Source organism: Octopus bimaculoides, chromosome 15 (assembly GCF_046866305.1).
Source record: "Octopus bimaculoides isolate indiv1 chromosome 15, ASM4686630v1, whole genome shotgun sequence".
NCBI classification, from domain to species: domain Eukaryota; kingdom Metazoa; phylum Mollusca; class Cephalopoda; order Octopoda; family Octopodidae; genus Octopus; species Octopus bimaculoides.
Genome location: NC_142942.1, coordinates 23,264,110 through 23,288,978, shown reverse-complemented (window position 1 = coordinate 23,288,978; position 24,869 = coordinate 23,264,110). Strand labels below are relative to the sequence as shown.

At 36.7% G+C, this 24,869-nt stretch overlaps 1 protein-coding gene across 1 annotated transcript; it reads right to left on the bottom strand.

Annotated features, from left to right (window-relative positions):
* Positions 1-499: 499 nt before the first annotated feature.
* On the bottom strand, positions 500-20,827 carry LOC149132439 (uncharacterized). The gene is made up of 5 exons (XM_089363574.1): positions 19,919-20,827; positions 9,236-9,400; positions 6,962-7,027; positions 3,991-4,071; positions 500-634 (listed from the first exon to the last, which is right to left on the bottom strand). Exons 2-5 carry the CDS (start codon positions 9,386-9,388, stop codon positions 515-517), a joined length of 420 nt encoding a protein of 139 aa, XP_089219700.1. The 5' UTR covers positions 9,389-9,400; positions 19,919-20,827; the 3' UTR covers positions 500-514.
* Positions 20,828-24,869: the final 4,042 nt, after the last annotated feature.

The following is a 24,869-nucleotide window of genomic DNA, read 5'->3' as shown; positions in this document are numbered from 1 at the left end:
TAGTGTTGAGAATTTGAAGTTTTGTTAAAGAGGGAAAAAAAAACATCAGCTTTAGTCAAAAGAAAGAGAGGCAAGTTGAAGAAAAGAAAAAATATATTCTTTAAGCATGATAATTTCTAACCCCGCCCCCTCCCCACACACACACTCGCCAGACCAAGCAACATCTATTTTCACTTATTTAGGTCACTTGAACATTTTACCATAGCAAGAACATTCAGAAACCACAAAGCCGAACCAGCAATCCAAACATTTGACTCTTCTGAATAACTTTAAACATTTTGCTTGAGGAATCGGAAAACAGGTTTTGGTGAGGAAAATGTTATTACTAACAACGGGGAATATATTTTGATTGAATAAATATATTCACGAAATATTTTTGCCTATACAAAACCATTAAAAGAAATGCAACATTACTTTCTGGTACCCCAGATAGAAAACGCATCATTTTAAGTGTATGGGCAGATGTATTGTTGAGGAATATTAGGCCGGTAGGTTCTTAATTAGGCAGAGTTTATTAAAGATGGTATAGTAGTGTTGTACAGGAGGCAAGTGTGTCAGCTGTTCCATATTTGGTTACTAAAACGTTTGATGGGAATATAAAAAGACAGGTAACAATACATACCACTCTCAGTGCCTGTAAAAAAATGAAAAAGAAAAAGTGATTATATAGTCATATATATGTATATGTATATTGAAGTATACACACACGCACAAACAGAGAGAGATAGATAGATAGATAGATAGAGAGAGAGAGAGAGAGAGAGAGAGAGAGAGAAAGAGAGAGAGATAGAGAGAGAGACAAACAGACAGAGAGAGAGAAAAGAAAGATAGAGAAAGAAAGAAAGAATGGGAGAGGGAAATATAGATGTAAACACATAAACAATATTTACGATATATGTTTATGTGTGTGTGTGTTTGTGAATCATTATTAGGTTGGTGCATAATGATCGCGGGGTTTTTTTTCAAAAAATTTTATTCAACAAAAACAATAAAACATTTAACAAAAACATCTTTAAATGATTATTCCGGAGCATATTCACCATCTACTTCAATTTCTGCTTGCCGTTTTGTTTAAATTAGCGTTTTGTTAAAATTATTTGTTGAATAAAATTAATTGAAAAAAAAGCCGCAATAATTATGCACCAGCCTCATAATAACACAGATACACACACACATATTATTATGTTTCACTTTTGCTTTGTATTTGTATAAACTGACTCCAAGTCTCACCCAGAGACGTCGAGAGGAAACAAGTCAGAAGTTCAAGTTGATGTTACGACTAGGGTGCCCTAATTTTGGTTTTGCATAGAATATTGTTCTAGAGAATGTCTGTGAAAACATAAGAAATTACAAGTTTGTTTTAAAAGTAATTTGATTATAAAGATGAGAGTGTGATGTTAAGATGACAATAAAAGATGTTTTGATACTGCTTACAGTGTATCGGGGTCGATGTATTTGACTATCCCCCTCCCCAAAATTTCAGGTTTGCGTCTATAGCAGAAAGGATTATTATTATTATTATTATTATTATTATTATGATGACGGCGTACACGTCGGACAAAAGGCTTTGCAGCGTCTGCCTTTCGGGTCTTAGTCGAAACTTGGTCAAGGCCGACTTGCTTTTCATTCTTCCGTTTTCAATAAAATAAGTACCATTTGAGCAATGGAAGAAATATATTTTAGTATCTTGTCCGACGTAGTAACGATTCTTTTTCATAACAAATCCTTTCTATTACAGGCAAAAGACCTGAAATTTCGGGCGAAGGGAAAGTGAATTTCAACGACGACCCCAGCGTTCAACTGGTACTTTTTTATCGACCCCCTCCACTCTACACTGAAAGGATAAACGGCAAAGTTGACCTCGGCGAAATTTGAACCAACAACGTAAAGCCGGATGAAATGGCGTTGAACCCTTTCCCAGCATGTTCAAGATTCTGTCACGGTAATACAAATTTAGTCCGACACACGGCCACAATGTTACACAAAGATTCACATGAAATTATTCTTGTTTAAAGGGAGGCATTAACAGACATGGCTGGTCAGAAATGTATAGTCTGGGTGTTTTGTGCTGACGAGTGCAAAAGAAGGCAATTCTTGGTTACCCCATATCAGTTCTTGGTTGTTTTTAAAGAATCGCAAAGAAAATCCGTGGCAGAAGGGAAAAGTATACCTTCACAAGTGTGCCCCCACCAACCACTTTGTTTCCTCATGGATTTTTTTAAATGAAATTTTCTGCAAATACTGAATGTGTAGAGTCTGATTACATCGGAATTTGTGGTGCAAAAACAAAAAAAAATTTTTTTCCGTGAGTCGGGAGAGGAGTTCTGGAAAATTCATGCAGGTCAGCTTTGTTTTCTCGTAACTTTTAAAAAAATTGATATTTGCCGATGAAATTTTCCTCGAAGAGTTATTCCCCCTTGATTGCACTGGGACGTCAAAAATCTTTATATTCGACAATTGTATGTATATGTTTGAAGTACGATGACGGCAGGAAAAGAGATAACGAGGAGATGGAAGAGAGAGAGGTAGTAGAAGTGAGGAGTAATCACTGAATTTGCGAAGGAGTATTATAGGTATACAAGCGTAGGATGGGAGGTGGGGGATATGATAATGCGAGCAAAGGGGTGAGAGAAGATGTGACTGTAGGGATGGTGAAAGGTGCTTCCTCCCTTTATCGCGTTACCTGTATACATAGAATACTCCTTCACAAACCGGTCAATTACCTCGCCAACACCTCCATTATTTCTCTCTTATCCCCGCAGTCCACTCACGCCAATATCCTGCCTACTTTACACACACATGCGATTTTTCACTTCCGACGTACCGATGCAAGGGACATAACTCTGGAAATCATCGTCCATAAGTCATTTTCCCCCAATTAAAATTAAATCAAGTTTCACAGTATTAAATATATATAAATATATAGTTTTAGGGAAAAGAACCAAGGTTCATGAATTCATCGATGTAAATCTACTGTCACATATAGAAAAATTAATAAGTAAAAGCACAATAAATAAGTATAATATAATGCAAAGTAAATATCATAACCAATTTTCAAATAGAAAGAAAATTTAAATCGATTAAAATCTTTCATTCATATTTTTATTTCTATTCCTATTCTTTACGCAATATTTTCACTAGACTTCTTTAAAAAAAAAAACGTTTTTAGTCTAAAATATTCTAGCTTAAATGATTGCATCGTTTAGAAATGTGCTAATTCTATCCTTATTATTTTAACCTTAAACTTCGTTCAAATTGTATTTTAAACGACAAATTCGTTAAGTTGGTTTTTGCATATAATATACCTGTTAGCTTATATTATAATGGACGTAGGGTTGATTATGGAATGTTTATTATTTTGATATTTTTAATAATATTTTTCTATCTTTATATAATAAGTATTTTATATACATTCATTTGTTATTTATTGTTGGTTGATTTATATACATTCTTTTATTATTATTATTGTTGAATTTTGACCTGAAGATTAGATATATTTTTGAATAGAATTGATTTTCGATAGTTTTAATCGATTTTAATCGATTTAAATTTTCTTTCTATTTGAAAATTAGTTATGAAGCACGTGTAGTCATTTTATTATCTTTATCTTGTGATATTTACTTTGCATTATATTATACTTACTTATTGTGCTTTTACTTATTAATTTTTCTATATGTGACGGTGGATTTTCATCGATGAGTTCATGAACCTTGGTTCTTTTCCCTAAAACTATATATATATATATATATATATATATATATATATATATATATTGATATTAAGAGAGAAAGAGAGAGAGAAGGAGAGACAGAGAGAAAGAGAGAGAGAGAGAGAGAGAGAGAGAGAGAGAGAGAGAGAGAGAGAGAGAGAGAGAGAGAGAGAGAGAGATAGAGAGAGAGAAGATGATAGATAGATGTAATTGGAGGCCTGATTTAACAATTTTGAATAAAATCAAAATATAAAGCTGATAGAAAGAATTTTTCAACTTACGTCTGCAATGGTGCAAAATAAACAAAATGAGATGAAGGCAAAACATTCACCGAAAATAATCAACACCAACTGGATCGAGGTCTGAAACGGAGTAAGTGGTGTATGCATACATTAATTTATATCAAATTAAAATTTTCATATACATATATTTACACACACACACACACACGCACACACACATATATATGTAAGGGACGACCGTGCGAACTCAAAAAGGAGGTATGGTGACGAATGGAAGAACAGAGGACTCCTTTTATTTAAACGCGTCACACGGTCGAACTCACAATATATATATATCAGAGATGATGATATACATGATATGTTATACGACGATAACATAGATGACCAGTAATGAAAGACCACAACCGTATAAGATGAATAACAGAGATATTTATTATGGCGTTAAAGATGTATGCCTGTGTGAGAGTGTGAATGCGACATATAAGAACATAATCAAAGACAGGCCGTCATACAAAGTAAAGTGTGTATGTGAGTGATACATGTGTGTATGAGTGTTTACAGCAAATAGAAAGAGTCAATAACACGTGAACAATTATACCAGTTCTTTAGTACACTATAGGAAAAGTTCTGTATGTGAAAGTGAGGAAAGGCTGAGTGTGGCAGAGCTGATCACTAGTTGTGATGTCGTGGCATCGATGCCGGGCCGTGATTCTTGTTATACAGATGTTCGTCGCTGGCTGAGAATTTCTTGTCTGTTTAAGAACTCTTGTCTGTTTATTTACCGTGGAGAAGCTGAGTCACCTAACAGAATCGAAGAGAGAGATGTGCCGCGGAGGTTTGGTTTGGTGTACATAGTAAGTCGTGTTGACGCTGGTGGTGTAGAGGCTGTTTGGTAGTAATCGTGTTGGTCATGACAATGATGCTGGATAGTAGTCGTAGACTCTTGTTGCTGATGTGGCGACGGCGGAGGTCATCGTGGCTGGACGAAGCTGCTGAGGTGGTCGCTGGCTGCTGCTGCTGTCGTGTGGTACACGGAACAGTTCTCAAAGAGAAACTGGACCGAGACAAATTTGGCCGCCGAGTTAAAGCTATTTATAACAAACTATTGGCTCACCAGATGGTAGAAATATACTCTATCACGTGACCTTATTAGGGGCCGTGATTGGTCAGTTTGCGTTCTGGCGGGAAAGGTTCGAAGAAGTTGCCGATTCGAATAATAATCAGTCACGTGATGACAAGGAATGGGTTCTCTACTACGCTCGCATTTATTTATATTTAAATGAGAAGATTGTATGTAATGGCGATAGTAGTTTTGTATCTAGTGACGATAGGTAGTTTCACTACATATATATATATTCACAGAGTTGTTACTCAGAGTTTCCCGCTCCCGTTCGTCATTGTTATTCATCCTGACTGTCTGAAGAACAGAAGCGTAAGACTCTGAGTAGCAGCTCTCCATCCTCGCTGTTCGACTACTATTAAAGCCATATTGCTTTCCACTTATTTGCCTACCTGTATATATATATATAATAATAATAATAATAATAATAATAATAATAATAATAATAATAATAATAATAATAATAATAATAATATTAGGGATAAAATCCCAAATTACAGGTAAAAACTCAATTAAATCAATTTATTAAAAATTAAAATTAAATTAAGTTTCACAGTATAAAATATATAATAAATATATAGTTTTTGGTTCTTTTCCCTAAAACTATATATATATATATATATATATATATATATATATATATATATATATATATATATATATATATATATATATATATATATATATATATATATATATATATATATATATATATATATATATATAGATAGATAGATAGATAGATAGATAGATAGATAGATAGATAGATAGATAGATATGAATGCCAAAAATTTGATTTTTGCAATGAATATCTAGGAAGTTGCTGTGGTCAGATATAGTGCGTCCATCCTCAAATGGACTAAGGAGGAAATATCAACACTGGATAGAAGGAAGAGAAAGTTTTTGATGCTGCATGGGGCGCTACGTCGTAAAGCAAACATAAACAGACTGTATCTTAAAAAGAAAGAGTGGTGGTAGAGGACTAATCAGTACAGATCATTGTATAAGGAGTGAAAGGAGAACGCTTGCCGAGTATTTGATAAATAGTGATGAAAACTTGCTGCAATATGCTGCGAAAGATATGGGTTTAAATGCAGACGAAATGATGGGCGGGGAAGAGTTTAACCAAAGAGCCGAGGAGAAGAGAAAAGAAGACCTTGAAATGAGAATGCAAGGACAGTTTGAAAGAAATACACAGGACGTTAAGAATAATCCAGCATCGTGGGCATGGCTTGAGCGAGGTGATTTGAAGCGTTCCACCGAAAGCCTGATCATTGCTGCACAAGACCAGGCTCTCGCTACCAAAATCAATGAAGCTTTACATCTATAAAACTTCTGACACCGAGAAATGCAGACTCTTGGAAAGAGTGTGGAAAATGTGATCCACTTGGTAAGAGGATGTGAGAGCCTTGCCAAAAAGAATACAAGCACCGCCATGATAAAATGTGTGTGTATCTTCATTGGCTTTTATGCCGTAAATCCCAATATGAAGTAACAGAAAACTGGTATGAGCATGTACCAAGTAAAATTATGCAGAAGGATGGAAAAGTAACGACACTGTGGGACTATATCCGTCAGCTGGATATTGTCATATTGAGTAAGAGCGACAAATACTGTCAGATCATTGATGTAGCCGTACCAAATGACATGAATTTTCTGAGTAAAGAGGTTGAAAAAAATTACCAAGTACTCCGAATTGAAAGTAGAAATGGCAAGACTGTATGGAATGTGAGAGAGTAATGTAAAAGTGATACCAGTGGTGATTGGAGTGTTGGGATCAATTTTTACCTACATGTGTTACGAAGGAATAATAATAATAATAATAATAATAATAATAATAATAATAATAATAATAATAATAATAATAATAATAATAAGCTGTGTACTTACATTATCCACTATTGGTTTCAAGACGTAGAGACCAGTAAGAATTAGAAGCACACCAATTATAGTAAGCTGGAAAATAAACATATTGAAATGGTAATATCACTGTAAACATCTGCATGTCTGGTAATAACTCTCTATGTGCCCACACAATGTGCTAGAAAAAGCAGTCAAATGCAGAATGTGTGGTGAGAGGGGTGAAACGGTATGGCACATCGTTAGCGAATGCCCGAAATTGGCACAAAGCGAATATAAACGATGCCATGACAATGTGGCAAGAATGATCCATTGGGAGCTCTGTGGAAATCACGGCCTACGAAGAGCAAAGGCGTGGTATGAACAAACTCCAGAAGGAGTCCCCGAAAATGAAAATTGCAAAATCCTGTGGAATGCAATGGTCCAGTGCGATCACCTGACCAGACATTGGAAACCGGACATTGTTGTGGTGAATATGAAAGAAAGAACATGTATGATAATCGACAGAGCATGTCCCGGTGACAACAAGATCAATGTGAAAGAAGAGAAAAATAAACAGCTATGATAATTTGAAGTGGGAAATACGAAGGTTGTGGTCAATGAAGGGAGTAGATGTGATACCAGTAATTGGTGCACTTGGAAGTATCAGCACTCAGCTACTAATATTTATACGAGAAAGTGTGTGTGTGTGTGTGTGTGTGTGTGTGTGTGTGTGTGTGTGTGTGTGCGTGTGTGTGTGTGTGTGTGCGTGTGTGTGCGTGTGTGTGTGTGTGCATGTGTGCGTGTGTGTGTGTGCGTGTGCGTGTGTGCGTGCGTGTGTGTGTGCGTGCGTGTGTGTGTGTGCGCGCGCGCGCGCGCGCGTGTGTGTGTATGTGTGTGTGTGCGTGCGTGTGTGTGTGTGTATGTGTGCGTGTGTGTGTGTGTGTGTGTGTGCGTGTGTGTGTGTGTGTGTTTCTGTACGTTGGTTCATTAGATAAAACGTCTTTCTGGTACAACAGATTGCTCAGCTGAATCTAAGGTGCACACGACCAGATGCTGAGTTTTAATATCGTAAGCACAAGGATCGAGTTATTCCCCGAGTTGTTTAGGTTTGGGGTGGGGGAGTGGCCGCTGAATACGGGGGTCTCATTTTACTCCCTGGGGTCCAGAGTTGTATTCCGAAAGCAAAGATTTGTTTCTTTTCTTTGCTTTACCTTTACATGCTGAATTTCGTGAAGAATTAAGTGCTGATTGGTCGCTAATACAATAAAGTTTACAAATGTTATGCGTCGTTGTGATAGCGACAACGCGAAATGAAAACTATTTCAAAGAGGGCGATTTTCATAAATGTTTTTACAATCAAATTGAAGTTATGGAAATCTCAGATAAGAAGGCCACTTTTTCAATATTTTCTGAATTTTAAAGCTGGGGACGCCTAGCCACCACTCGCGAGTGAGTACTACTTAGTGATATGTAATTTGGTCGCTGATTGTTTTAGGAGCTTACATAATCCCAAGTGGACATAGGTCATCTTTTCGACCCTTTCTTGCTATGCCCAACTGATCATCCGGCATTCTGTGTACAATGGTCTCACCAATTTTAAACTGTATGCTTAATGTCTTTAGAGAAACACGATGGTCTTCAACTAGAAAATTGCGAATTCTCTCAACCAGCTTTTGATGTTCGGTAGCCCCGCTCCCTGCTACACCTCTCATCGTCTCTCGTCTCCTTTCGACTTTCCTTGAACCTCTTGTACCAGCGAAAAAGTTAATCCATAATCAGAAAAATACTCATAAATTTCTGTAACATTTTTGTCCAGTTTAACACATGCTTCCAAACGTCCCGACTGTATTCAGCAAACTCGTCATCCATGACAAGCAGTGCTTTGTAGGGTGTGCCACACTGCACCGCCACACTGCACCGCCACACTGCACCGCCACACATGTCCTAACTACAACAGTATACCACTTCATTTGCCATCATCGCTACAGCATACAGCATGGCACGTACAGCAAGAGAAGAGAGAGAAAGGGTATTGATAAATGGAAAGGGAAAAGTTGAAAAGTAGAGAGCAGGTGGGAAAAGGGAAATAGGAGAGAGGGTGGAAATATAGAGGGAGTGATTGGAAAAGATAAGTAGATAGACGGACAGATAGATAGGAAGACAGGCAGGCAGACAGACAGACAGGCAGGCAGACAGACACACACACACACAGATAGATAGATAGATAGATAGATAGATAGATAGATAGATAGATAGATAGATAGATAGATAGATAGATAGATAGATAGGTAGGTAGGTAGATAAAGTAAGGAGTATACTTACAAATAAACAACAAATCAATGTTCCAATGAATAAGTTTCCTGAGACGTAGACGCAAGAAATTATGAAAGTGAACAAACCAACCAACACAACAAGCAGACCAGAAAAGGTGATGTGTTTGCTAGGAAAATCGTGAGCCAATGGTATAATCTGCATTTTGCTGGATTTCTGAAAGAATACAAGACAATACATAAATTAAGAGGGAAAAAAAGTACATTTCGGCTGAATAAATATAAAGATAGAAGAAAAATCTGTAAACAAGTAAGTAAACCAGCTGTGGTTGTTGTTGTTGTTGTTGTTGTTGTTGTTGTCATTGCTGCTGCTGTTGTTGTTGACCTCGGCGGAATTCTGAATGTGTTTTTATTATTATTGTTGGTGCAACTCTTTCATTCTCCTTCAAATCTACCTGGACCAAGAAACTGCACAACAGAAAACTCCTTTTCTGGAACATGCTTAAAAACCACAACAAAGCTGAAATTTATGACAAATGGTTAAACTCTTCTCCCATCATACTACCCCGTAAATTCCAAATTAAACACATCACAGATGAACCAGAAGAACAACGCTATCTAAGAGAAAAACTGGCATCTGAAAAGATGAAAACTGAAGTGGAACTTTTAAAACTCAGAGCACAAAATCACGAACAAAAATACACAAAAATTGATGATGAGATGCTCTTCGAACTTACCACACACTCCAACGAGCAATCCCTCGAACATGTTATTAAGCTGTGGAAAGATGAATGCCAAAAGGAAGAACTAACTTCCCTTAAACACTGGGAAAACAACAAAAAATTCCTCCATAACTATGAAACACAATTCATATTAAACCTCAAATCAAAAAACCCCTTCACAAAAGGACCAACAATACATACTACCACTGCTCCCCACAAACACCACCCCAAACCACACTACAAACACACATACCCCCCTACCTCCCTCCACACCAAACACATCCTCTTCCAACCCTACAAAAACCCTTTTTCCCCACAAAATAATCCAAACAAGACCCAACTCAACCATTCTCCTTCCATATGGACTAGAAGCATCATGAACCCCCCCTTATACTTGCTATTATCCCAATTTCAATGCCCCTTACTCTCACACCAATAACAAACAAGGAATCCTACCCACACCTATGCATAAATCTCCCACCCAAGGTACCCCATACCGTCCACCCAACAAACACCCACAATCATACCATTTTTTCTACAGATCTTCATACCCACGCAACTCACACCAACAGAACCACAATAACTACCTACCCAACTCCAACCTTGCATACAATCCACCCTACAAACACCCAAAAACCCACCGCATTTCTCACAAAACCTTAAACCATCACATCCCATACCAACACAATCACTATACCTACCCATCCACTTCCAGCCTATCCACCCAACAATACCCCTACCCCTACCCCTTCTACCACAACTCTAACAATCACTACACCCCCTACTTCAACAACCATTTTTTAGACAGAGGGGAGAAAAACAGGCACTACCGCTAATACAGACCCATCAAAAGAAAACTAAAAAGCAAACTAAAATAATAAACCTCTCTAATAAAACCCTTACACAAACCCAAATTAACATCCTAGCCAGAGGCTTAAAATTCACACCCACCCCAAGAACACCCAACCCCCCTGAGATCAAGGATGACATTTCAGAATTTTGCAGAAAGCTTCGGTTAACAGAAGCTTTCATAGACTTCAACAATGAGGATGACTCAATTATTAAAAACAAAAGCAACTTCATACCTTCCAAAGGAAGGAATAAAGCACTGGATGATTTTTGCAACCACATCCAGAGTTTCCCTTTTACCCCACCTAAAACCAAGGTCAAATCAAACTTTAATAGCATAGAATGGAAAAATCTAAGAGACTTACAACAAGACAGAAGCCTTACTATCAAAGAAGCTGACAAAGGTAGTACTGTAGTCCTAATGAACACAGATTTTTACAAACACCTAGCACTCTCCTTACTAAACGATAACTCCTTCTATGAAACTATCACCAACTATAAACAACAAAAAACTCTCAAAAACCTCACCACCCTTATACTCCAGCAAGGTCAAGGACTCGCGGACAAAGAAAAAGATTACATCACTAATTTCAAATGCAAGCCCAGCCTCTTCTATGGCCTCCCTAAAATCCATAAGAACAAATCCATCACCGAAGCTTGCAAACTCTCCTCTGAAATCTACATCAACATCAAGGCACCGGAAGATTTAAAACTAAGACCCATTATAGCAGGCACCTCCTGCGAAACACATCGCTTAAGCAATTTCTTGGACATTCTTTTGAAACCTTTCCTAAGCCACATCAAAAGTTTCATCAGAGATGATCTTGACATGCTCAATCACCTCCCGAAAACAACAAACGAGGAGTCACTCTTGGTGTATTTTGACGTGGTCAACCTTTATACAAATATCCCTCATGAATATGCTATTGAGGCAATTAAATTCTGGCTGCACAAACACCCAGAAACATTTCCTAATCGCATCAACACAACTTTCATCATAGAATCACTTAAGTTCATTCTGACCAACAATTACTTCCTGTTTGCAGACACATACTTTCGCCAAAAATGTGGTATCGCGATGGGTACTAAAGCTACACCAGTCCTTGCGAACCTCATAATGGGTTTTTTTGAATTAACACTATATGAAACCTCACGTCAGAAATTTGGACACCTTTTCCACATCTTTTTAATGGATAACTGGAAAAGATATTTGGATGATTGTTTCATCATATGGAATGAACCCTATGAAAAACTTCTAGAATTCAAATCCATTCTTAATAACATACATCCCAACATTCAATTCACTATGGAATTCAGCAAACATCATCTCCCTTTTCTTCATCTCTTAATTATAAAAACACCTAATAACCAAATCACAACCGACATCTACCACAAACCTACAGACTCACAACAATACCTCCTTTTTAGCTCATGCCACCCAAAACACACCAAGATAAATATCCCCTTTAATTTAGCTAAAAGAATTTGCACCATTGTCTCTGACCCAACCACTCGAGAAATACGCTTACAAGATCTCAAAAAGCACTGTTACAACGCCAATATCCCTCCACACTCATAGATCTTGGAATAAAACGTGCCAAGGAACTTGACAAAACACACTAAAAACCAACCAACATAATAACACACCCAACCCCAAAATACTTCCATACATCTCCACCCATAACCCCAATAACATCGAAGCATTCACCACAATTAAACAAAACCTCCCCTTACTCACCACAGACCCGAAAATGAACAATATCATTAATACACACAAAGTCCTTAAATGCAAAAGGCAACACAAATCTTTGAAAACATTATTAACCAATTCCAAACTACATACACCACTTCCACCCCCATCAGTTAAAAAATGTGCACGCCCTAATTGTGGCACCTGCCCCTACCTACTTGAAGGCTCTGAATTTACCTTCAAACGAGGAACAAAGTTTAAAATTAGAACCAATTTCTCTTGTTCCTCGGGTAACCTCATTTATGTCCTTACTTGCGCAGGTTGCCAAAACTTCTATATCTGACAGACGAGCCTCCCATTACGTAGAAGAGTAGCTGTCCATAAGGAACAAATAAACCTCCCTCAATACCGCCAAATTCCACTCAGTGGCCACATAGACTCTTGCGCCAGAAACAAAAACCCTAAATTCATTATATTCCCTTTCTATCAATGTAAAGACAGAATCTCCACACAAAAAAGAATCAACAAGGAGAATCTTTTCATAGAAAAATTCCAACCTTTTCTTAACACACACCCCTCAGTGAGCTTATTTCTCTATGAACAGACACAAACTTTCTGTTGGAAAAAAAGTGTTCATAACTCTAACTAAAAACACTTGTCTCCCCTTACACACACTTCCTGTTTTGACACCACATTTCCTGCTTAACACAAACTTTTAACCCTTTTTTTAAACCTAACAAAACTCTCAACTCTCATGCATCCTTATTTTTCCTACCAATTTATACATGAACTACTATTGAACTACAAAAGCTCAAAGACAATATAATGTATGGGTATATTTTTTTTTTATATATTATTGTTTTATATATTATTTTCTTCATTTTGTACTTTTTTGTACTTCTTTGCAAAAAAACATTTTCATTCTCCTTCTTCTTGATAATTTGCTTCATCGCCATGAAAACCGGTTAGAAAAAATCTTTATTAAATTATGCTTCCAGTTCAGCATTCTGGCTTTTTTTCATTTTCCTATATATATATATATATATATATATATATATATATATATATATATATATATATATATATGTATATATATATATATATATATATATATATATATATATATATATATAGAGAGAGAGAGAGAGAGAGAGAGAGGGGGCAGCTGATGAAGGAATAATTCCAAGTGGCTATTTGTTATCCTATGTGTTCGTTCCGTTGTCTGTAGTTCATTTTTCTAACGTCCTGTACCCTGATATGTATCTATATACACATGTAGATGTAAGTATGTACATATATGTGTGTATACATGCTTATATATCCTTTGTATTAGATATATATATATATATATATATATATATATATATATATATATATATATATATATATAAATAATGTTGACCACTAACGTGGACAACCTTAATCCCCTGAGATTGCAGATATTATTTCTGAATCTCTTTGATTCTTTAGATGTGCTGGCCTCCTGATAATTAATCGATATTAATTAATGTATGATTAATTACCATATTTTATAATATATATATATATATATATATATATATATATATATATATATATATATATATATATATATATATATATATATAGATATAGATATAGATAGATAGATAGATAGATAGATAGATAGATAGATAGACATAGGGCAGGGGATTGTCAATTAATTAATAAATTACTAATTAACAATTTTGCCAAGTAGTTCAGTATGCAAAAAACCTTTATCGGTAAAACATTTATATATTTTCCATCCCAGGTTCAAACTCAGAGAAAACCCAGAAAATAGGTTGAAAACAGATTTTCTTTCGTCGGTTGCTCTATATTCTTTAACATTCTCAACGCAGAGTATTTGGTATCAAGGAATTTGATGAGTGTGGTGGCGGCGATAGTGGGGGAAGAGGCGGAGGAGGGAACGCGGTTTTAGTGGGGTGAGGAGAGAGACTTATGGCTGTGTGAGTGTAACCGTGGGTGGTAGTTAATGGTAGTGAGTACAGGTGGTAGGAGGAGGTGTTTTGGTAGGGGTCAGGGAATGAGGAGAGAATTGAAAGTAAAATGGGTGTGGTGGTGATGTTGGTGTTGGAAGCGGCGGTGGCGGGGGCGTTGGCAGCAGTGGTGGCGGCGGCGGTGAGGTGCAGTGATGACTGCATGATGGTAGTGGACTGACCTGGAACACTGTAAATATGTAGTGTAAGGTGATTAAATAGTGGTACTTGGAGGGGTAGTGATAGTGGGAGAAGGGGGGTCATGTGCTGTTTATCTTGACATGAGATCACCATGTCACACACATATGGTTGTGATGCATGTGCCTGGTGTACCCTTATCAGACGGGTAGTCATGATGGGTATACTGGGCTTCGTATATTTTACCCCAGTGTCACTTTGATGGCACGCACTGCTCTCTCACTCAATAATAATAATAATAATAATAATAATAATAATAATAATAATAATAATAATAATAATAATAATAAGAAGAAGAAGAAGAAGAAGAAGAAGAAGAAGAAGAAGAAGAAGAAGAAGAAGAAGAAGATTGATGAATAATAATAAAATTGATAATAAAATTGATAATAAAATTGATAATGAAACAACATCAATAATAATTATCATGAACCTGGTTGTTACAGAATTAATAACCACAAATGTCAATATGCCCAGGCTAAATGATATGATATATGCAGCAGTCTCTATGGCAACAAAAGAAGCTGGATACCCCACAAAACCCATCCAAACAGGAACATCACCACTCAAAAAAACCTTGTGGATAAATGATATCCAGAAAAAAAAAAAAATAAGAGAAAGGATCTGTGAATTCTTAATGAAACCAGTAGACAATCAAGACTACTAGGTAGCAAGAAGAGAAGAAAAATGCTACATCAATACAGAATTACAGAACAAAATATACTTGAGGTAAAAGAATAGCTAAAACAGGATATTCTCGCCAAAGCACAGAGAATCCGCCAGTATGAGAAATGCTAACGTTTCTTTGAACAAAACAAACAGTTCAACTCCAACTTCAAAAGATTCTACCAAAGTTTTGGCAAAAATAAAATAGAGATTAATGCAGCAGCAACGACAGAAGAAGTGGAAGAATTTTTGGTCGGCGAAGGAACAACCTCAGAAAAGGTCTCTCAAAACAAAGAAATCAGCACCTGAACAACTCTGGGCCCCTATAACAACTGAAAAGGTCACTCAAGCACTGCAAAAACTAAGCAACTAGAAAGTACCTGGGCACGACAAGATGCTCTACTTCTGCTTAAAATACCTAAGAGGAAATCATAAAAAGCTGGCTGAGAAATTTAATGAAATACTAGCAGAGCTAGAGACAATGCCTGAATGGCTCATGGAAGGAAAAGCTGTCCTAATCCCTAAATCCACTGAAACAGCAAACCCACGAAATTACAGACCAATAACTTGTCTCTCTACAATTTACAAAGCTTTTACTGCAATAATATCGCAAGGATGAGCAAACATCTGGAAGAAAACAACCTGTTTCCAGAAGAGCAGAAGGGAAGCTGCAATTGATTTACCAAAGAAATAAACATGGAATTTGGCTTAGAAAAATGTGCCAAAGCAACCTTGAAAAGAGGAAAACTAGTTAAGAGCAGCAACATCACACTAGATAAAGCAGATGAAATAAGAGAATTAGACCGAAGCCAGACATACAAATATTTAGGAAAGAATGAACAAGATACGATACAAAACGCACAAATGAAAGAGAAAATAAGAAAGGAATACTATAGACGAGTTAGATTAATACTAATAACAGAGCTCAATGCGAAAAACAAGATAGTGGGTATCAACACTTTAGCGGTCCCAGTTATAAGTTACAGCTACAATATTCTTAACTGAACTCTAAATGAACTAATCAAAATACACAGGAAAACAAGAAAAATAATGACAGGATTTAGGATGCACCACCCAAAATCTGACATAGAAATATTATATATACAACGTATTGAAGTTGGTAGAAGCCTTATACAGCTAGAAAATTACTACAAAATAACCACCATAGGACTACAGAAATACGTACTTCAGAAGCAAGGAAAACTAATACAAATAGCCACAAAAAGACAAACAAAACAAAAAACTGTTTTCTGCCTTTAAGGAAGCTGACAAATACAAACAAGAAGTCATAGTACCTATCAACTATGAAGAAAGAGAAGAAACAACTAAAACTGTAAAACAACTGAAATCCAAACTAAAACTAGAACAGTAACGAATCATTATAAAATGATGGCAAGAAAAGCCCCTTCATGGCAAATACTGGATTAAACTAAACAGAAAAGAAATAGACAAAGCAAAATCCCAGCAATGGCTGAGAAGCTCAGGACTCAAAGCAGAGACTGAAGGATTTTTAATTGCAGTACAAGATCAAAGCCTTCCCACCAAAAATGACCAAATATAATGAAAAGAAACATAACGAATAACTGCAGAATATGTGGAGATGGTCAAGAAACAATAAATCATATTGTCTCTGGCTGCCTAGTCTTGGCTAAGAAGGAATATATTCACAGACACGACAGAGATGGGACCTACATACACTGAAAGCTATGCCAACACTGTGGAATAACAAAAGAAAAAAGGTGGTATAGGCACACGGAAAACTAGAAGGTAAAGAGGAGAAAAAAAAACACAAAAATCATGTATTAGTAGAATCGGTCGAGCAACGGACGAAATGCATTGCGCCAGAAACGTCTGTAACCGTTCGAATTTTAATGGGGTCGGCTTTGATTTTCCTGCTTGAGCCCGTGAGTGGGTTAGCGCATTGTCACTAAACATGCATGAAATACCAACCATATTTTATCTTTAACCACACCTGCTGTCTTCACATACGCATACAGACAGATTATACACACACGCGCGCGCGCCCGCATATATATATATATATATATATATATATATATATATATATATATATATATATATATATATATATATATATATATATATATATATGTATGTATGTATATGTGTGTATGCACACACACAATGTTTACTAACACATACACACACACACTCATACAAACGTATACTAACACACATACGCACACGCACACAGGCATCCATTTAACTCAATAAGATCCATTTTGTCTTAGGGATCCTACTTGCAAGACAGGCAGAAACACAAAAATAGGGGCAGCAATAATAATTATTTCTACTAAAGGCAAAAGGCCTGAAATTTATAAATAATAATAATAATAATAATAATGATGATGATGATGATGGTGGTGGTAATTTCCTTAATATGAAAGGTCGAGATAAAACACGAAAACGGGTGGAGTTTACACCGATCAAAGTGTGATATTACGATATTAGAGGATATAACAAAGGATATAGAAACAGGAGTTAGAGAAATAAATAAATAAATAAATAGAATCCGCAATAGCAAGGAATTCCATTTAGGGTAATTCGGGTAGGACCCCACGCAAGAGAACGGGATTACTCTGCCATCCCTAAAGCCTGGGAAGTGTCAAGTGGTGATTTCTTTCCTCTGCCACAGGGGAGACTGATACGGGAGGATCTTCGAACGACAGGGGTATATAATCTCAGGATTTACATTCAATGAAATGATATGCATAAACAAAAAAAAAAAAAAGAAGAAAAAAAGAAAGAAAAATATGCATGGTACAAAACAGTTGTTACCACCCTGGCGGTCCGCAAGGGTTGTACTGGGTGAGGTGTCTGTGAACTAAATTAATAATTTCATATATATATATGTATATATATATATATATTAAGTTGGTGCATAATTATTGCAGCTTTTTTTCAATAAATTTTATTCAACAAAAAATTTAAGCAAAACGTCAAGCAGTAATTGAAGTAAATGGTGAATATGTTCCGGAATAATCATTTAAAGATAATTTTGTTACATGTTGATATTGTTTTTGTTGAATAAAATTTATTGAAAAAAAAAAAAAGCCGCAATAATTATGCACCAACTTTAATATACACGCACACATCAGGATAAGCATATTAAAAGAGGTCGGTGGGGAAAAGTCATTAAAATAGAATGGTTGAGAAGCACCGTTGAGAAGCACTGGTGTATAATAAAACACAGGAAGAAAATATACATGGTATGCATAAGTGACGAAAACAGAAAAGGAAGGGAAATGAAGTTGGTTTGGTCTTCCTTGATATAGGAGAACCTCTAAGGCTAATCATGGGCTTTTAGTAGCCACAGAGACATAGATGAGGGGACATCACAGTGATAATAGCAACAGAAATGACTGTAATAATAACATTCCGGAGGATCGTTACCGAAAATCCCGTGGTTGTAGTCCTGTTGAATGAGCTCTAAATAATCTTTTCTATTCTAGACACAAAGCCCAAAATTTCGGAGGAGGGTGCCACTCGATTAGATCGACCCCAGTACGCAACTGGTGCTTAATTTATCGACCTCGAAAGGATAAAAGGCAAAGTCGACCTCGGCCGAATTAGTAGGACCAATTAATAGCTTCTCTGATGTCGATGAGGGCCGATAAAATGAACAACAGTTAATCATTGTCGAAGTAATGTGATATAATATCTCTGTTCATTAGAAACCACAACAGCTGTAATGTTAATCCTTTCTACTGGAATTTGCGGGAAGGGGTACGTCTACCCCAGTACTCAACTAGAATTTATTTTATCGATCCTGAAAAGATGAAAGGCAAAGTCAATAATAATAATAATAATAATAATAATAATAATAATAATAATCCTTTCTAGTATAGGTAGAAGGCCTGAAATTTGTGGGGAATGGAAGCGGTCGATTAGATCAACCGGAGCACGTAACTGGTACTTAATTTATCGACCGCGAAATGTTGAGTGGACCTCGGCCGTATTTGAACTCAGAACGTAGTGACGGGCGAAATACCAATTTCTTTATTGCCCACAGGGGGCCAAACATAGAATGATACAAAACAACTGATTGGGATCAGTAATGCGAATGGTTTACATAAATATGACTTTAAAAATTTTATAAAATATTAAAAAATCGAATGATATTAACAGTACGTTAGACAACACAAATGAAGCGATAATCAGGCCACGCTCCGACCCCACAAGCCCCGATCTATCGCTGGCACCTTTTTTTCTTCTTTTTTTCTTCTGACTATTCACACGGTTCCTTGCACGCACAACACTCGTGCAACATGCTTCCATCTCTTTTGGAACGTACACTCCGACAAACATCTCCTCTCCAGCCACACTTTCCTTTTCAAATGAAAAGTAAAAAATGAACGTAAATTGTGGCCAGAGATAAAGTTGCCTGTCTTAATTCCTTTTATCCTCGTCTTCCATACTACCTCTTTCGCTATTGCTACAACCGTGAGAAAACAATTCTTACCTTCGTTTGTTAAAACTCCCGGTGGGTTCGCCCGGAGTGCTAACGATTCGGCCAACAGACGGTCTTAATAAATGATAAGGATTATGAAGATATTGATGACAGAAAAAAGGCTTTGTTTTTTTTGATATCTTACCTGCTATATATAATCCTGGGGAATCTAGATGTTTATATATGTATGTGTGTATATATATGCATATATATATATATATTATATATATATGTATATATACATATATCTAAGATGTAACAAGAAGGAACTCCAAACACGCACTGGTAGCGAATTAAGATCTCTATGTGTGTATGTGTATATGTATGTGTATGTGTATATGTATGTGTATGTGTATATGGACTGGGTTTCTATGTGTGTGTATACAGCCTGAAGCTAGTCGAGTGTTATCAGTTGTCAGTTAAGTGTGGATATGCGCGAGCGAGTGTGTGTGTGTGTATATGTATGTATATGTCACACTGTGCTTGTGTGTGTGTGCGCGCATATGTGTATACAGACATGCATATATATAAATATATAATATATATATGTATATATATATGTGTACGTGTATGTGTGTGTATGTATTTACATAGGTGTCCGCGTATGTGTGCAGGATAGCTATCTGTCAATGCTGTGACTATATGTATGTGCATGTGTTATGTTTATAAGTGCGTTATATGTGTGTGTGAGGGTGTATGTGTTTGTGATGTGTGTGTATATATTGTGCGTGCGTTGCGGGTGTATGTGTGTGTGTGTGTGTGTGTGTGTGTGTGTGTATAGCACATGTACCACTTCCTCCCTTCTCATTGGTCTAATTTTCGTCAACAGGTTTACCAGCCTGAGAAAAACACTTCATTACTTTAGTTTACTACTTTCAAGTAGTAGTAGCGGTGAAAGTGGTGGTGGTGGTGGTGGTGGTGGTGGTGGTGGTGGTGTCACTGGGAATCGACGCTGTCAAGATTGTCGTGTTCAAGAGACACAGCAATGTGGTGATATTCATGCCTTGAACCAACGGTCCCAAGTTAAATGGATAATCGGGTAATTTCTCTCTCTCTCTGTCCCCCCCTCTCTCTCTCTCTCTCCGTCCCCTCTCTCTTTCTGTCTCCTCTCTGTCTCCTCTCTGTCTCCTCTCTCTCTGTCCCCTCTCTCTCTCTCTCTCTCTCTCTCTGTCCCCCCTCTCTCTCTTCCCCTCTCTCTCCCTCTCTCTCTCTTTATATATATATTTTTTTCTGACGCGACTCTATCTATCTCTATCTCTATATCTTTTTCCCCTCTCGTTCTTCCTTCTGTTACTACTATATCTCTCTCTTTCCCCCTCTCGTTCTTCCTTCTCTTACTACTATATCTCTCTCTTTCCCCCTCTCGTTCTTCCTTCTCTTACTACTATATCTCTCTCTTTCCCCCTCTCGTTCTTCCTTCTGTTACTACTATATTTCTCTCTTCCTCTCTTTCTCTCGTTGCTCACTTATTTTCTACTTCCTCCCCTTGTTTCTCCCTCTACTACTCTCTCTCTTCCTTACCCCTCGCTGGTCACATGTGTCCAGTTACTAATTCCTTTCTTCCTTGGCTATCGCCGAGCAAACATACGAACTTACTTCGTCCCGCTTCCAGTTCGTTGCTTCACAGCGTTCAATATACACATAATTTTTCACGTCTGGCCGCATAGCCTTTTCCGTTTGTTTTCCTGTCTTGTTTTCTGTCCGCCACTACATTCCTCCATGGTACAAGTTTAATTTGTGTATACAAATTTAATTTGTGATCCGTGGGAAGAGCCATTTTAACGATGCGTCCTGCCCTACTCTTCGCAACGCCTGTGTTAGAATGGGGGAAGCTGATGAAGGAAAATGTTTTGTATGTGGCCTGTGTGTTTTCTGTACTCTGGTTGTTATTATTTTTTTGTCTACGTTTTGTTTGCAATGTCCTGTATCCAGATATGCACCTATATATACAGGTAGATGTAGGTATGCACATACCTGTACGTATATATGCATATACTCATTTATTATTTGTTATATATATATATATATATATATATATATATATATATATATATATATATATATATATATATATATATATATACATATGTAACGGTAACTGTTTTTGTTTGTTGTAGCGGGTCACCGTTTGTAAGGGTAAGGCTTTTGTTTCACGAGGTCACCAATTATAATGGTAAAGGTTTTGTGTGAAGGCTGCAATTCTCTTGTTCGGGTTCACCAATTGTACGATAATGTTTTTGTTTGTAGCGATGATAATTTTGTGTAGTTACCAATTGTAACGGATGTAAGATGAACGATGAACAGTGATCGAAGTTGTTAAGAAATATTTATTTACCGTTACTTTAATAAATGCCATACCACGACGGGTAGGTTAGTGTAATAGTATAACACAGTTCGTAAAGCATGCAAGGTAAAGAAAGTTAATTTCGGCCTGTATATGTTTGTACACGATCTTGTAGTAGTAAATAGTCAAAGATATTGTAATGTTACAGAGAGAAGGATGCAAGCTAGTGATAGTTACAGAGTCGAGGGAAGTTGGGTCTCATAGTTGGCTGGTTGTAACCTTCTTTCTCCCTCTGGTCGAAGTTCTAGCTGGTCAGCCAGACTTCGTTCTCATTGAGTCGTCACCATGTGACTGGACTGGTTGAGTCGTCACCGACTGGTGACTAAACTAAATTTTTCTTGGGTTTCCTTGCTTTTATAACTATCTAGAAGGATAGATATATTATTGAGAACAATAGATTTTGTTGGTGGTCTTGTTATCTCTATTCTAGATTTTGGTGATGTAGAAGAGGTTAGAAAGGGTCAAGCGATTAAAGACATTGCTTCGGCCTCGCTAAAGGCATCTGGAAAATACTAAACTGTTGTCAGAGAAAAACCATTGTTCCACCGTGGGAAAAGTTCTGTTGCAGTGTTAATTTAAATTTGGCTATAGTGGATCGAATCCACTTCATGCACGCAAGGTCCACTACATATACATATATACATATACATATATATATATATATATATTGAGACCTCCTTTGGTCATGACTGACCATGGGATTGCCCCGAGAAAGTTACCCTCCCAGGAACAAGTCCGGGCAAGGTTGTTTATGGAAGACCAGCAGTCTTCCATAAACATACATACATACATACATACATACATATATATATATAGTAGTCCTCAATTAATTGCGTAACTTCATAATTTCTAGTTTATTACGTAAGCGAACACTTAAGCATCATATTTGTAAAATTGATCGGTTAATTGTATATGCAGTTAAGTCATTTTCGGTTAACAGCATAAGATAGTTTTCAATTGTGTGTAAAATAGGCGAATGTAGTAAGTGACTAAACACTTAATTTGCAACGAATAAACAGCAGATTCCGGATTCTTTTGAATTCCTGTTAAGTAAAACTAAGTCGTTTGCGTAAAAATGTTTATGAAACAACCGTATCTAATTAAGCGGTATTGAAATTTTGGTTACGCTGTAAATTCATCGTTAATTATCTTGAATGATTTATCGTCAGAAGAAATAAGTCTTGTGAAGTAATGAATGAACGTTGCTTTCATATTTTCGTCTTCGACTACATTAACGTGTAGTAGTGAGGCCAATTAATTTTTATTTTAACCTGCACGATCCTACTTGTACTCGTTTATCTATGTATGTCAATGTTCAGTTTTATTTCAAGATTTCTTGCCAATAGAGAAAGAACTGGTTTCTAACCTAGATCCAAGGTTCCTTCATTGAAATTTCAACATCAACAACAGGGTATTTTTATTTGTATGTATGTATGTGCAGATTTGTATGTTTTATGTATGTATTCTCGTGCATATAGTTGCATATCTAGATATGCTCATATATATTTAAATGATAAACTTCTGCAAAGTTTTACAGATTTTTACAGTTCCAGTGATGGATTGGATCTGTAGTCTTCGAATTAGCTTTCTCCTTTCTGGTTTTGAGAAGCCTAATTTCTCAAGATTAGTATTTAAGTAGTGTGTTACATATCCCAGGACCCCGTATGTATGTATGTATGTATGTATGTATGTATGTATGTGTGTATGTATGTATGTATGTATGTAAGTGTGTGTGTGTGTGCATGTATGTATGTATGTATGTATGTATGTATGTATATTGGCGTTTTCAAACTTCTTTTTTATAAATATATACCCACTCGTATGTCACCTACACCTTTTTATCAATATATATATATATATATATATATATATATATATATATATATATATATATATATATATATATGTATGTATGTATGTATGTATGTATGTATGTATGTATGTATGTATGTATGAGATGAGAAGAGATCAAAAGAGACTGAAAGTTCCGGTGGGATCGTGTTCTGAGGAAGGATTGAATATTGAAGTTAGTGCAGAGAAGGGGGCATCGGACACTGTAGAGATGCTGACAGGTGGAAATATGGGTGAATCGGAGGGGGGGGGTCTGTGTGAGAGACCAGCTAGTTCAAAGGAACACGTGCCATTATAATTGTAACAGAAAATACAGAAAGAGAGAGAAAGAGAGAGAAGGAAGGAAGGAGAAAAGAAAGAAATGAAGGAAGAAAGAAAGAAAGAAAGAAAGAGAGGTGGGGAGCAGATTGCCTGTGGAGCAGAGGTCGGAGTGTGTCTGTGAATGATGGGGATAGCACTCAGCCGATTGTACCTTGTCTGCAGATCATTCTGGACTTCAATGGATGTAGCAGAAGCAACGTTCCAGATGTAGGATCAGTGATCCTTTGTGGTCCCTACCAGAGGGTCAGTAGTTGTTAGTGGCTGAAATATCTTTGACTAATCTTTGGCGAATGATCCTAGAGATGCTAAGGATGTGGTTTCACCAGGAGAGATCCTCGATGATAGTAAGACAAAACATTTGCTCCTAGATACGCTGAGGATGTGGTTTCATCAGGACATTTAACAATTGGAAACAGCTTTGGGCCACAGATATACTCCACAACGAATGCATGGCTTATGTACATGAGGACTCCGTGACCAAAGACCTCTTCAGTCGCTGCGCAATGAGAGACAGTTACTCGTTAACCAGATATTATGTAGTAACGATTGACATCATTAATGCTATACATATCGACCCAGA